General features: G+C 38.9%; 2 protein-coding genes across 5 annotated transcripts in view; both read left to right on the top strand.

Moving 5' to 3' along the window:
* The window catches only part of LOC111871951 (pericentrin), a 140763-nt gene extending 132692 nt beyond the window's left edge, over positions 1-8071 (top strand). For all 4 annotated transcript variants that reach the window (XM_023865380.2, XM_023865378.2, XM_023865381.2 and 1 more), the window contains exons 12-13: positions 2304-2459; positions 7314-8071. In XM_023865380.2, coding sequence (XP_023721148.1) covers positions 2304-2459; positions 7314-7541 — 384 coding nt within the window. In that variant the 3' untranslated portion in view covers positions 7542-8071. The remainder of the gene's footprint in view (positions 1-2303; positions 2460-7313) is intronic.
* On the top strand, positions 4809-7306 carry LOC117282915. The gene is made up of 2 exons (XM_033754463.1): positions 4809-6377; positions 6408-7306. Exons 1-2 carry the CDS (start codon positions 6003-6005, stop codon positions 6651-6653), a joined length of 621 nt encoding a protein of 206 aa, XP_033610354.1. The 5' UTR covers positions 4809-6002; the 3' UTR covers positions 6654-7306.
* Positions 8072-16586: the final 8515 nt, after the last annotated feature.

A 16586-nucleotide genomic window follows, 5' to 3' on the forward strand; every position in this document is an offset into this window, starting at 1 on the left:
GGGGGGGGGGACGGAGTGCTGACTCACCCACCACGCCACTGCTGGGTAGGGAGGGGTTGTCCTCCATTGCGCAACATGTCACAATATTGTTATTGATTGACAATTTAAAGCAATGTGTGAGGAGAATGTGTTTATATTAAATCTCAGTATATTAAATGGATCATGCCTGCTGGACATTCATCTTCTGCTAACTGGAGAAGATTCTAATCTATCAATTAGTTGCAGTACTTGTTTGTCAAGAAAGGAAGGCGAAGGTTTACAGCTGTATAGCACAGACCCACAACACCCATGTAAAATATTCACTGAATTTATAGAAGATACAAAGGAAGTTTGTCTCAAGACTGCAAGAGGTTCTCAAAGAAATGTATATGTGTTTTCATGAAAGTACCTGATGGCAGCACAAGGAATTAATGGTGGCTATGTGTAGCCATGCCTATCACAGTGGCCGTGCAGTCTAAGGAATGAAGCATCTTTGCCTACTTGAACACTGGGATCATGGGTTCAAATCCCACTCAAGGCATGGATGTCTGTATGCGTTTATATTATGTTTGTGTTATTCTGTGTGTAGGCAGCAGCTTTGTGATGGGCTAAGCCCCCATCCAAGGAGTCCTACCAACTGTGTATAGATTAAGAAGTGGCCAAGCTCCAAAAGGGCTGTAAAGTCACGGACAGACAGCCATGTGACGATAGTGGCTGTGCTTGAGAATCACTGGTCTAGATTAATATTATTGTTAAACACAAGTTTAACCAACATAAGGCCTTACATATCTGTAATCTTCAATGTCACTTGAAGATCTCAAGTCATTGATATCAGGAACAAAGTGTTGTGTTTAATGCATATTTATGAGCAATGGATCACTTCGTGTGCAGCCCTCCTACATTTTAATACTGCAGGCTTTGTCTAAGGCTTGTGGAGGTAGATAATATTTGCTGAAGAAGGGACAGTTATTTGAGAGACAGCAAAATGCTGCTGCAATGAAAAAGGCTGCACTGAGGATTTCTGAAGATTATGGCTGTTTCTGTTTGCAGCACTGAATGTGTTCATAATATTGTGGTGTGTTCACCGAAAGCAGGAATAGTTTAATCAGACTAGACATCCATTACCAGGTTATGGCACAGTAAACACCACCTTAGCCTAGTAATAGTTATGCATGCAACAATAGAGGAATTGTGGGAATCAGTGTTGTCTGTTGGGTCCTTGTAGAGGCTATATCTGGAGAAATGAAACATAGTTAATGGAAGTCTTAGTAGAAGTACTTGTAAAGTGGGCAGTGGTTAGCAGTCTGCAGCTGAAGTAGAAGTGAGTGCTAGCCAGTGGTAGCCAGATAAGGCTAGGAGACAATGGCCAGTGGTTGCAGCCAAGAAGATTTAGTGTGACATGGGTGCCAACTAGTGAGGACCAGAGCCATGGAACATGGAAGCTGAGGAATCTAGAGTGTCATGGGATCCATTACCAGGCAGTGCATAGTTAAGATACAGCAGAGTGAGAAGCCTTATTGCATGCTGTAGTGAATTGTAGAGTGTATGAATTAGTGATAGGACTATAATTAATTTTATTTATGAGTTTCAAAAGTCCAATAAATCTGGTTACTGATCCAAACCCTGTGTCTAGTCATCTGAACACGTGACAATATTAAGAACAGATAGAGGCCATTAGCTGCTGAAGTCCTTGCACCCTCCTTTGAGTATGCATTATGTAAAAGTTATGTTCTTCTTAGGTTCCATTTTCAGTGTTACTGCAACACCGCTGATTTAATACTTATTTGCAAAATGATATAGGAAGCTAAGCATGCCCTTCTCTTCAGTTAAACATCATGCAGTGAAGATATACAAAGGAATGGAAGTACGGCTGCATGTATTCTTAACCTTAGCATAAAGTGGAGGCATGTAGTCAACTTTATGCTCTGGTTTCTTTACTTCTGAGAAACAGCTTCTGACATCTTTTTGACCGGAGGCTGGGTGAGTCTCAGAACTGGCCTGGACATTGGTAAAGTGAAAAATGTCACCCCTTTCAGGAATGGAAACCCAGTTGTTCAGACCATAGCCTAGTCTGTATACTGACAGACTTGATGAACATCTGTTTCACACTGTATGGGGATGCTTTACTGGACAATTCTTACATACTTCCATTAGTGCAAGAACTGTGAACTGTAATATCCATCTGCCTCGCCCTCAGGCTGTAGTAAGGGCTACACACATGCACACAGAGATAGGCAACATGCACAGCATGCTTGTGGACAGACACATGCAACATGCACACATACACACCACACAAATCTTTGATTTACTCAATATATTTTCAGATTGCTGTCCTGAAAGAGAAATTGGCAGAAAGAGAGCAACAATTAAATGAAATAGGACAAAAATATTCATTGAACAAACAAGTGCTAACAGAAAACTGGCATCAGGCAGTTACTGAAGTGAGGCGACAATATGAAGCAATTGACAGTGCACTGGAGGTAAGACTCATGAATCAGCTGTTGTATAGGAGCAGACTAGATTGCAAATGCATGGCAATGGTACATGAAGGAAATGCTTTAAATTTATATTGGTGTATAGGATGTACAAATATTAGTGGTGTAACAGCAATTTAAAAACTATGTAGCACTCTATCATTCAAGAGAAAGTTAGAAAGTCAATTCTTTGTGAGCCAAACCAAGAATCAGAGATTGTTAATATTTTTGACATATGGTATATAGTTATGCAGATGGATACAAGATCCAACACCATAATCAGATGACAAGATGCCTATCACGTTCACTTTGAAGTGTCAGTCTCACAGTCTGCTTGTGCAGTTTATCTGCACTACAAGTATGATGATTTGGTGGTTAAAGATGTCCTAATATAAACAACATAGTCTGATAGCAGAAGAAGTTCATTCATTCATTCATTCAATTACATTCCATGGATCCTTACATGGCTGGAACACCACTGGATATAGAAATAGTAAAAAACAGGACAAATCCCATTAATTATATAAATACAAATTAATTATACTTAATCCATAACAGTTGAACATATTATCCAAGACAAATCACAATGAGTAATCATTAAAATAGTTATAAAATGTACATGTAAAAGAATGCAACATACTAATATGACACAAGAATTTGATCTGTTTCGTTCTGCTCCGTCACACTAACAATATTATAAAAAGATAAAACAGTTCAATCCAGTGTGACTAGTGAAGATTTTTTTTTTCTTATTTCAATTTTTCATGCCCTTACATGTTTTGGTCCTTAGAGACCATCATCAGAGGGACATCGATACAGTTTGGAAACCATTATTACAATAGGTGTTCTGAGTGTTAAAATACATATACAAGGGTTGGAACTTTAATAGTGGTAACTATTTATTTACAACTGATACAAAATAGATGCATGTTTCGAAGTTTTACTGTCCTTCAGTGTAGTCACCAGCACTGTGTACAACCCATTGCCAGCGATGTGGAAGTCGTAGGATACCTTTAGCAGCGCCTCTTGTGGTGATAGTTCGAATGGAGCAGTCTACTGCCTGAAGAATCTCTGGAACAGTTCTGAAGCGAATGCCACGAAGTGGCTCCTTCATCTTAGGAATCAAGTCGAAGTCACAAGGGCTTAAGTCCGGGGAGTATGGTGGATGGTACAGCACTTCCCAGCCCCATCGATCGAACAAATCAGCCACAGCTTGCATGTGGCTGAGCATGTCCTGCAAAATGATGGGTGGGTTCTGCAGAAAGTGTTGCCGCTTCTTTCTCAAAGCTGGTTGCAGGTTGTGTTCTAAAAATGAACAGTAATACTGCGCATTGACGGTCTGCTGTCAGGGAACAGTATTTGTTAGGATAACACTATCACAGTCATACATGACAGTCACCATAACTTTCACATTGCTGGGGTTCTGATGAACTTTTGATTTTCATGGCGACCCGTAATGACGCCATTTGTGGCTCGTACGATTTGGCTCATGTTTCATCCAGCATAATGATATGGCATAAGAAAGCCTCTCCTTTGCACTCATAGCGCTCCAAGTTGTTATGAGAACCGTCGTATTGTAGCCATTTCTGCATTTCCATCAAATTGTGCGGAACCCATCACGATGCAATTTTTCTCATGCCCAGGCATTCCTTCAGAATGTGAAGCACAGTCATATGCGCAAATCCTGTCTCTCAGGCCAGCTCATGAATTGTATGGCATCGATCACTCTCCAGTATTTTTTTTATTGCTAGTGGGGTGGGACTAAGTCCCTTGTACTGCAGCCACTTCTGGCCTGTTGTACCAGCCCCAGATGATAGGTGAGGGTGATTGTGGAGCAATTGGTGGAATGAAGATTAGCAGGGGAAACCAAAGTACTCTGAGAAAACCTGCCCCAGCGCCACTTTGTCCACCACAAATCCCACTTGACCAGACCCCAGGATTGAACCTGGGCCACCGCGGTGGGAAGCCAGCAACTAACCGCTTGAGCTATGGCGCGGCCTCCCTCTCCAGTAATGCAGAAAGAGCATACACTTCTTCTTCACTGACATTAGGATGACCTGGCCGACACATGACTGCCACATTTTGGCGTCCCTCATTGAAGCTTTTACCCACCTTGCCACTGTTCTGTAAGGCAATGCAGATTCCCCGCAAGCCTCTTGAAGACCTTGATGACACTGTTCTGCTGTACGGCCTCTGGCACATTCAATCTTTATCCAACTCCATTGTTCCTGCTTCGAACACATTGTGACAACACTATATTAGACCGCCAGCTAACACGAGCCTCTGTTCTTCTCGTCACTGCACATGTGCGTGATGTGGGAAGGGAGAGTCCGTTTGCTCTGAGGTAAGGTAGGTATGTAACTAATGTGTGGTATAAGCAACATTATTTGGTTCTGTTGCATGGCGTCTCTACACCAGTGTTGCCACTACTAAAGTTCCAACTCTTGTACATACAATGCTGACAATATGCAAATGGGTACAAAATCCAAAGTTTTCACAACTACAGCAGCTGTCTTGATATATTAAAAAAAAAAAATTAAAAATTTTTGTTAGTGAGGTTAGAATTTATAAACCAAGTAGGTTTGTGATCTCTCTCTTATCACCTCTCCTGGCAGGGGCTGAACTTGTACCACCTATCTTTCTTGAGAAGAGGGTTCTTTGATGTCATCCTGTGGTTGTTTGTGGTGCGCTATGTTGTAAGTGCATGAAGAATTTAAATAAGAAAAAAAAAATCTTCACCAGTCACACTGGACGGAAATGTTTTATCTTTTTATAATGACACAAGACTACAATAATGAAACATAAAAATACACTATCAGGCATCCAGCATATAACAGGCCAAGATCATTAATTAATACTGAAGTTAAAATATTCCTCCAATGAGTAAAATGAATTTGAGGGTAGAAATATTTTTAAAGCAAATCTAAGTTGTTTCGTATAATGAGCTAAGTTCTTTATGCTAGATGGTAGATTATTAAAAATTTTGATTCCAAAATAATATGTTCATTTTTGTGATTCAGAAAGATGGACACAATTTCAATGGCTATATTTCCTGAACTATATGTTGCATTTGAATTCTGTGAAGTACATTGGAAAGAGGATGTCATAGAGTTTCTCATACTACTGCTAGATCACTCCAGCACCATGTGAGTTGCAAGCGAGAGGCTACTATGCAACACAAGATTTTTTGCATTCGTGAGTCCAGTAAAAGTGAGTTTGCGACTGCGGTGCAGCATGCATTTCGTCGTAAGTTTAACATCCAACGTCCAACGAGGAAGAGCATTTTTCATTGGAATAAACAATTTGATGAAACTGGCTCTGTGTAACGATAAAAGCCTGGGCCCATCGCGTGTATCGGAGCGCATTCAAGTGAGCTTTGAGCTTAGACCAATGAAGTCAACCCGTAGTGCTAGTAGAGAACTTGGACTATCATAAACAACTGTCTGGCGTGTATTGAGGCGCCGGTTAGTGTACAAACCTTACTGCCTACAACTGGTACAGGCTCTTCGCGCAAACGATAAGGTAAAGCATGTAGAATTTTGTGACCGTATGCTCAAAAACATGGAAGATGAATTGTTTCTGCCTCGTGTAATTTTTAGTGATGAAGCTACATTTCACCTAACCGGGAAAGTCAACAGGCACAATGCTCGCATATGGGGACTACAAAATGCCTGTGTGACACTTGAACATGTGAGGGACAGCCCGAAAGTTAATGTGTTTTGTGCAATAATATTAATGAAGGTTTATGGACCTTTCTTTTTTGATGAAAACACGGTTACTGGAGTAACATATCTTAGAATTCTGCAAAACTGGCTTGTTCCTCAAATGAATGAAGCTTCAGGAGATTACATTTTCCAGCAGGACGGAGCTCCATCCCATTGGCACCTGAATGTTCGACGTTTCCTGAATGAATCTCTACCTCAACAATGGATAGGTCGCATGGGGAATGTAGACCTGGCACTTCAGTTCTGGCCACCGAGGTCTCCTGATCTCACACCCTGCGACTTTTTCCTGTGGGGATCCGTGAAAGATACAGTTTACGTACCACCTCTTCCCACAAATTTGAATGACCTAAGGAACCATATCATAGCTGTGGTGAACTCAGTGATGCAAGATATTTGTCATCAAGTGTGGGATGAATTCAGCTACCATCTAGATGTTATCTGTGCAGCAGGAGGGGGGCACATTGACCGTCTATAAACTTCCATGTATGTATAATCACATGTAATTTACAGAATTCAAATGCAACTTATAATTCAGGAAATATAGCCAATTGAGATTGTGTCCATCTTTCTGAATCATCCTGTACCGTTAAATTACATATTGGATAATGGGCATTTTTATTGTGTCTTGTATTAATGCTATGAATCTCAGAGTTAGATTTAAATTATTCTCTTTTTTTTTTAACCATAAATAGTAAAAGAGAAAATATGTACTGTGATTGGAAGTGCAAAATTTTCAGTTTCTTAAACAACTCCGTGTAAGAGTCTCTATTTCTAGAGTTAGTAGCAATTATAATTACCCTTTCCTGTATCCTAAAAATATGAATACTATAAGGAGAATTGCCCCATAAAATTATACCATAGGTCATAACAGAATGAAAATATGAGAAATATTGTTGCTAGCAATAAAAAATGGTGAATTTGCAATAATGGCATAGTTTAATGGAGAATGAACGTGAAGTTATTAATAATCATTTAGCTTACCTAATATATGTAGAGGTACCTTGTGACTGTATGTAAGAATTGATAAAAATGAATGCATTAATTATGCTATTAATTGTTACTTCAGAAAGAATCCACACTTTTTGTTACCATAACTGTTACTCTGTAACAATCAGTTCACTTTATCTGTTCATAGACTCTGCATAGCATGCAGGGAGTGGTGAGGCAGTGCCCATCTCTGATGAAGCTGCAACAAGACTTAGAAGAAACTAACTTCCAGTGTGCCTCATCCTTGCCTATTATTGCCGCAGATCTCAATGCCAATGCTCCTCCTGTAGTAACACGCAATGGAACTCACAATGGCGAGAGTAATGGTCTAGAAACAACACATAAGTCAGGGAATGCCATTAATGGTAGGGCATAACTGAATGAAACACTGTTGAACTTTCCAATCAAAACAATAAAAAAATAATTTTAGAAGCTGATTGAATGATGTAACTGAGCATGTTTGAAGAATTTGCATCTAGCAGTTAACTATACAACAGAAACCAATCTTGTCATCAGATGGCATTGTAATGTATGATGGCTGCTGTACTGTTTTGAAATTAAATTGAACTGATGGATTTATGACTAGGGTTACTATAAAACAAGACATACATTTGTTATGACAGGATCTCTAGTATGATATTTTTGATGCTTATTATTAGAAGATATGTTACTGAACTGTATGATAGAACAATTGCCTCTAAATTGTGATGTAAAAATGGGAATCCAAAATGGTTAGAAATTGAAAGAGTAAGTTAAAATGTCTGTTGCACTGTTCATATTATCAGTGAGCAGTTTAAAAAGCATGAGTCCTATAGACATACAATAGATGCAAGTTACAGTGGAACCTCGCTAACGAGCGACGTTTTGCATAACGAGTGACAAGAGGGGAAGTCCTGGATTGTGCGCTTGCTACATCAGTCTGTGTTTAGCACTCGTTCCGCTAGCATCTTAGTGTCTGTCGCTTGTGATCACACATTTTTCCAAACTTGTGTTCAGACATTATTTGTAATTTTTTTTGTGTAAAGTTTAATAACCCTTGCAAAAATGTCCCCAAAGAAAAAGCCACAAAAAGACAGCCATAAGAGAATAAAAATAACTGTAGAAATGAAACGTAAAATCATTGAAAAGTGAGAACAAGGTGTGAGCGTGGCTGATCTAGCACGCATTGGTCTACATCAACGATTTGCACTATCCTCAAGAAGGAGGAGGAGGAGGTAACAGCAAAGCAACAATCTTCTGGCACAATAAGAGAAATGCTGAAAGCATGGGAAACTGTTGCATCGTACTTTGAGAAGCATCACCGTAATAAGGCAGTGGCTATGTGCGCTACAAATTTATTTAATGATAATGCTGTGTCGCATTTTCACCAAATTTTGAAGTGTTGGCAAAAACAAATGTCTATAGACAGCTTTCTAGTAAAACAGAATTAGATATGTATCATAAATAATAAACTAATTATTTCGATTTTTTTTCTGCAAATCGAATTCGCATTCCAGGTTGGTTCATTCTGCACAGAAGAAAAGATGAAGATGATTCACGCTCCTTAACAATGTATATATAATTTTCTTTGAATAAACGTTATACATAAAATTTTTTGAGTATTTTTTTTGGCATGGAACGCATTATCATATTTTACATTAATTTATATGGGAAAAATTGTTTCGCTTAACGAGTGTTTCGCATTATGAGTAAGATTATGGAACGAATTATGCTCATTAAGCGAGGTTCCACTATATACCGTACAGTTAAAAATAAATTATCTATAACATGACAATGAAGACAGGAGGTGACTGAGTAAGATTTTGTATGACTGAAACTGTAACAAACAATGCACTCATATTTTTTGTACCTCATTATTAAATAGTGTAATTCAGATGCTGGTCCATGAAAATATCAGAATAATAAACATCAACACAATACAGAGTTATTAGTTCTCAGTCCAGGATCTTACATTAACACATGTTAATATAGTTCACTGCTACTGATTTCACTGTGAGTTCCCTGGATGATAGTGTATATTTAAGTTAATCAAAATCAAAATTATGGATGAATGTAATGTATGTATCCATTAAAGTCATTCATCATGTAACCATGCCTTTTACTACTTTCACTGAATTTGCCTTTACAGTTGTGCAAAAGAAGATATAAAATATCTAAACATGTGAGGTAATAAACTCAGAAAATACAGCAGATTGCAATTAAGTATGTTCCAGCATCTGCGTGAAACATACATATCAACTCAAACTTAATTTTTTAATTCCATCAAACTTTAGTACAAGATTTTGTATCACAGATTAATGCACTTTAATCATGCAAACAATAACTGAAAATTAAGAATGTTACTTATCTACAGTTCTCAAATTAATATAATTTTTAGCCTTTACTGGCTGTGTGTTGCGCTGTTGTAACAGAACATTTGTGTGGTCCAACTGGTGCATTTTTCCAGTACTTATATCATTACTCCAGAGTTAAAATCTAGCCACTAGCTCCATGATAACAGGGGACTTAAAAATCCTATACTTCTGGATAGTAAATGTGAATATGTTTTATTAATAATGTATAAAGACAGCAATTCAAGAAACAACACTGACATGCTGTTAAGGAGACAGTACCTCTGTTAAAGTCACTGGGGTGCAGCCAGACCTCAGTGGCCTCCTTAACCTGAGCAGTCCCTGTAGCCTACCATTCTTGCAGGTACCGTGGTGTCCTTGGAGTTTATGGAATTCTCTGCCTTGATGCTGCGCTCAGCTACTACTGTGTTATCTGACTGGTGTAGTTGCATGTGCTCTATGTGTCCATTACACATTTTCTTGATCGTACAGCCCTATGAGAAACGTGAATATGGTAATGTGCACGCTGGACATACAGGCTGTGCCATCAAGATATCTAATGAATATAGGTGACACATATGACCATACTAATGACTTAAGTTGGTGGTGGTGCAGCATAGCAGCGTTGTGGAGCATCAGATGAATTTCAAGGATGTAAAATTATTGGTGAGAACAAGAGGCTACATGGACCATCCAGTTAAGGAGGCCGTAGAACTCTGGCTGCACCTGGGTAACTTTAGAAAAGGTATGGGATTACCTCTCAGTCATTCATGGTACCCAGCCATGACTACAATAAAGCACATGAAATAACTTAAGAAATGTCATGAGGAAGGACCAGTGACTGGCAACATGAATCCAGATGACTGAGTGACTGTTCCTCATGTGGTCCACACTGGGACATGGCAGTACAGGCTGGGATGAATGCCAGCTGTATGCATGAATGTATAAGTAGTATGCAAACACAGCATTCATCACAACAACCTCTGACAATGGAGATGAGTACTTCTGAAATATCAGACACCATGTCCACATTGACACAGCTGACCACCTGAGAAGACTTCACTGAACATTAGCATTACTTAGTACCTAAAGAATGCTGTATGTGAAGAAACTGTAACAAAAATATTGTCTTATCTAACATTACAAAATTTGTTTCAAATATTTTTTGACAAAAGTATTATTGAAAAAATGCAGTACATTGTTATTACATGCATGCAAATATTTATTTGTAAGTTTATCATGCCCTCATTTTTCCCATAATTTTCTTACCTTGTTGAATATGTTATTGTTTATGCATATTTATAAATCAAGCTTTCAACAGCACTCTTTCCATTGCATGTTTCTGCGAGTCTCTTTTATTTTGACTCTTACATGCTGCTGAGTGATGTAAGAGGTTAAATGGCAAGGTACAGACCAGGCCTTTTACCAATCCACCCCTCATGACACTAGTGTGTCAACAAAACTGTTTAAATTTTAATTGTGATAATAAATTAATGTTAGCAAGTATGAAGAGTGTGGTAGGAGAAATTGTGGAATAAGTTAAAGGAGAGAGAGAGAGAGAGAAATTAAAAAGTACATGTAATGAAAACAAATTTAGAGTTCAACCTGGCACAGAACTCTGTTCTTGTAAGATATGATGTTTTCAGTAACAACTATTGTGTAAGAAGGATGACAGGTTAATTTGTGGATAAAGCTGTTCATTCTCTTCAAGATTATCTTGTAATGGTGACTAACCTACCCTCAATAACCATTTCACAGTTCAGCTTTGATGTAGTATGACTAAAGATTATAGCATAAGTGTACAGATTGTATGGATACAAAGAACAAATGAATGAATGAACAAGTGAATATTTTAATCAGTCTATTACTGCCCCTGACAAGTCAGAATGTTTTTCATAAAGAGAGGAAGTTAAATTCAGAGAGGGCTTCATATCACCCAGTTCAAAATCTTTGGACTTCTCGCTCGCAATCTAAACACTCCAAAATTAAAATATACAAAACTATAATTTTGCCTGTACTTTTGTGTGGATGTGAAATTTGATGTCTCACATTAAGGAAAGGACATGGTCTGAGGGTGTTTAAGAACAATTTGCCAAGGAGAATATTTGATTTTAAGAAGGATGAAATAATAGGCCCTCTCGTTGGTGCCTCCACCTTATCGTGGTGAGGGGGTTTGAGTATGCCAAGGACCCTGAGAGCTATACCAGCGGTAGCGTAACTACTGGCAGGGCCTCCTTTGCTGGACAGGTCAAAGGGTAGGCATCAGACGAAGAGGGACACCAAAAACCAATGCCGGAAGCAGCGTCATCAGTAGCGACTTGAAGCACAGAGCAAATGATGCTCGAGATGGTTCAAGTTCGTATAGCAACAGGCGTGACCAGAGTGGTTTGAACGGCTGTTGTACTGCGATGTGGAAAGCAAATGGGAAAACTACCACATTATCACTTTTCCTGGATAGTCTCTTTCCAAACACAGACGATCGCATTAAGTGGAGAAACTGTTTTGGAAGAGACTGTCGACCTGTCGCCTGACAGATTACTGATGATGATGANAAAACTACCACATTATCACTTTTCCTGGATAGTCTCTTTCCAAACACAGACACACCATGTATGCGAACCAGAAGACGTAAGAAGATGCTGGATGACCTTGGGGACAGAAGAGGATATTCTCATTTGAAGGAGAAATCTCTAGATCGCATTAAGTGGAGAAACTGTTTTGGGAGAGACTGTGGACCTGTCGTCTGACAGATTACTGATGAATGAATGAAATAATAGGAGGCTGGAGAAAACTGCATAATGAGGAGCTTCATAATGTGTACTCCAGAGATTTTATTAGAATTATCAAATGAAGGATGATGAGATGGGAAGGGCATGTAGCATGTACTCATACAGGAAAGCAGAAGAGTACATAACAAGGTTTTGGTAGGAAAATCTGATGGAGAGAGAGAACTAGGAAGACCTAATTACAGGTGGGAGAATAATGTTAAAATGGCTATATAACCAAGTTGTGAGTGGCCGGCTCCTGTGAACACACGAATGAAACTTTTGATTAAATGAAATCCTGGGGAATTTATGAGTGGCTGAGCAACTGTTTGATTTTCATAAATTACTCAGCTCCATGACATTACTTACTATTTATACTATGGGATAACAGAGTTTGATTCCCTGTTCCTATACTGTGGCAACCCACTTAAATTGACACAATAACATTTTTATTATACTTTGTATTATTATGTTGGTATAGCAATCAGATTATGGGCTGGACAACCAGGGTTTGATTCCTGGCAGTGCCAAGAGAACTTTCTCTTCTGTATAGAGTCCAGACAAGCTTTGGGCCCATCTAGCCTCATAGTGAATGGGTACCAGGGGTTCTCTCTTGGAGGTTAGGTAAAATGGCAGGAGTGTGAAGCTGACTACACACCTCCATTTAGTGCCAAGGTTAAGAATGGTGGCACTATGCCTCCACTCCCCCATATGCCTTCATTACATAGTGCTTAATTAAATAATAATTATATAATCAAGTACAGGATAAATTTACCTATTTTTCTTTACTATGAGGGAGAGTCAGTAAATAGATCACAAATGGAAGCAAAACAGCTGTAATGGACATAACAGGTTTTCTGTGTGTATCACTAGGTAGCAGATGCACATGCGCAGGTTCCATGGCTGGTTTCAGTAGTCAAAATGGCGACCATAATTGAGGATATACTACCGAAGAGCAGAATTCTGTTTTGCAGTTCTTTTTAATCATATATATTTCTATTTTCTGCCAGTACCCTTTACTGTTGCATCTTGGTGTTCTCCTAATACCTATTACTGCATCAGTATTCCTTAGTTTGTAGTGTGGCACATGAAGAGAAGAGTCCTAAGTTGATCAGGAAGAAGAATCGTGATGCCTAGTTTCAAAGCCATGGTTATGAACCAAGCTTCCAGCATGTAAGTGACACACATTAGCATAGGAAAATGACAGAATGATAAAGGCTACAATGTAGCTAGTAGGAGGTAAAGAAGTGGGAAGCTGAGTGTTGAACTGTATGGGGCAGCAATGTTCTGACTAATATGGTTCTAAAGTGAAACATGCTTATGAGCAGATTAAAACAAATTAGGATTATAGACCATCTGCCAAAAGAACAATAAACTTTGTGGCATATGATAGTAGCATGAATAATTTTTTATGAAAGTTACATAAGATATGAAGGTTTTATGGTGAATAAATGCATTAAAATCTTGGGCTATCAACCACTTCACGTGACAAAGCCAGTCACCTGAGATGATTTTTGTGCATGCATGTTGAGAGATAACAATAAAATAATTGTTTAGTATTAATGCTTTTCAATGATTGAATGATTGATGTATTTTGTAGGTTCAAATGTTAGGCAAATTTACATAATATAGCAATCCAAAAATTTGGTGGTGAAATCACCGTGTCATAACTGAGTGATTGATACTTGTTCACACTGAAGATGTCCTTGGTTCAAATCTGAGACTAGAGACTGACTGAAAATTTTCTTTGGGAAGAGTTTTTTTTTTTTCCCCCAGTGGCTTCAGAAGGATCTATGGTTAGTATTGATGTGTAAGATGGGGAGACTGGGAGCACATGCATGCATTACCTCCAAATGCTTCATAACTTCTTTCTGTCCCTGGTTCTTGTAACAATCTATAACAAGAGAGTGTACATAAAATCATGGCTATTAGTCTATAGAGTGTCTGGGTTAGAGAGACATGTAGTAAAATTGAGTCTGATTATGGGATTGGAAATGGTGCAGCATTCGTGTATGGTAAAACAGCACGTACTATCACATGCAAGTTACTTGATGCAAGAAGGGAATAGTGCATTGACTTTTAATTGAATGAGTAGTGAAATAAAATAAACGGACATCAATATAGAAAGTGAAAAATTGTAAGCAACTGTTCCAAAACATGATATTACAATATCTTTAGAGAGACCATGACTGATTTTTTTCAACATACGTATTGAAATTATCGACCATTTTATGTTATGACCTGTCGAACAGCACATTTATTTTATTTTAATAGCTGATTGTTGAATAGAACTCACTGATGACCACGAAAATTGTAACTATGTGCCATTTATTAGCAAACTCTTGTAAACTGAGTTCTTGTTAGTAATCTGTGTTCCTTGGTATAAGGGATTTTATCTGTATTTAGTAAATTATGCTGATATGACTGGTTACTTAGTGATCACTGTCACATAGTGTCCTTGTCCTCATCAACAGAAGTACACTCACTGATACAATATGATTACTATATGCAGATTGTTACATTGTAATTTTAAACTGAAGCCAATGGTTTTTTAACTGTGGGTTATGACCCCAAGCGGTCAGCGAGTTTTTGGGAATTGTTTAAAGTATAACTATGTATCAAGAACAGTTTTGGAAAGTCAGTAAGATTTAATATGGATGCTTTTGGAACATGAAGCTACAGCTGACGAAGCATTTTGCGAATATTTCCGTGACCGTGCAGGGACATTTTATAGCTTACCGTAGGTGTGGAAAGGTTGAAAAACTGTTACAGTACAGCTTGACTTGTTAATGCAGTGTATATTACATTGAAGTCGGTCACGGTAGCCGAGCGGTCTAAGGCATGTACTGTTTTCGCTCGCTTGGAAACCGGGATCCTGGGTTCAAATCCCACTCAGGGCATGGATGTTTGTGTGCGTTTTTCTGTGTTTGTCTACGGGTAGAGGCCTTGCGACGAGCTGATCACTCGCCCAAGGAGTCCTACCGTATGTGTAAGATCTAGTAAACCGAAGTGAAACGGAGAGTTTCATGGAGGTAGGCCTAGGCCCAAATAGGGGCTGTAGCGCCACAGGAAAAATATTACCTTGAAACACCCTGTGGCTTGGTATGAGTAATTATTGGTAATGACGTCAGGACCATAAGGCAATGCAACTGCTTGAAGTGCTTGAAGGCCTTGAAGGTATGGCTTGTTTGGTACATTTTTGCCGTTTTAGCAGTGCTTGTAATCCTTGTAATGGTAGGTGGCAATTGTAGTTGTTTGTGTTGGAGGGAGCAGTTATAGTGGACGAACGTACGTTTAAGAAATTATATGCCATCTCATAAATACGATGTAAGTAGTGCGAAACGGCATACTATGCGATAATTGTGATAAATGGTATCATTTTAATAAGTGCAGCAATGTAAATGAAGACAAAATACCTGTTAATCAATGGCTTTGTGTTTCATGCTCACTACGAAATCCTCCGGAAAATGAGATTATGACTACGCAGCATGATGACTGCGAAGTTGTCCAGAGGAAATATCGTCATTGCGAGAAATGAGATCTATCTTACAGAGTGAAAGAGTGCAAGAAGCCTGTCTTCGGTACATAATGAAAATGAAAATGGGAGCAATATGGCGGACACTAGAACTAGTGAGTTGCTAGGGGCTTAGTTTTAACTGACCCAGTCAAAGATAACAATGAAATAGTATGGAGTTGCTGCTATCAGATTAAATTAAAGTACGAAGAAGTGTTATTAGAACTTAGTTCAGTTAAAGAAACTATAAAGTTACTGCAGGAAGAGAGAAACTGCAATGCAAATAAATCGTAAGTAATGTAGTTAGTTATTGGAGAGGGTGGGTTTCCCCATGCACTTAGACCTGTATTGGTCCATTGTGCTTCCCTCTATGATTTCTACCAGTCTCTATATCCTACCGGTACTGGTGCTTACCATCAGTCCCGCCCAGCCAGCGAGACCGGCTCTACTAGCTGAGAGGTATCTATAATGCTTCCCCCATCTACCAGAGGTATTAGAGACTGCTGTTGGGCGATAAACGTCCGTAATTTGGCTCAGTGACCTCCTTTGGAGATATGAGGTTCTTTTACGTGCCGTAAAGCTACGACACGGGACCCACGGCTTAAAGTCCCTCCCGGAGGACTTGTTCCCTGAAATTTTCCGCCCTTAAAAATTCGACGACCTCCGCCGGGTATTTGAACCCGCGTACTACGAGTCATGAGGTGGGAACGTTACCTGTAGACTACGGAGGCAATCAGGGTTTGAAATACGATCAGCTTAAAGGAGAGAGCTCTAGATCGCATTAAGTGGAGGAATTGTTTTAGAAGAGACTG

The sequence above is a fragment of the Cryptotermes secundus genome, unplaced genomic scaffold (genome assembly GCF_002891405.2).
Source record: "Cryptotermes secundus unplaced genomic scaffold, Csec_1.0 scaffold30, whole genome shotgun sequence".
In the NCBI taxonomy this organism is placed as follows: Eukaryota; Metazoa; Arthropoda; class Insecta; order Blattodea; family Kalotermitidae; genus Cryptotermes; species Cryptotermes secundus.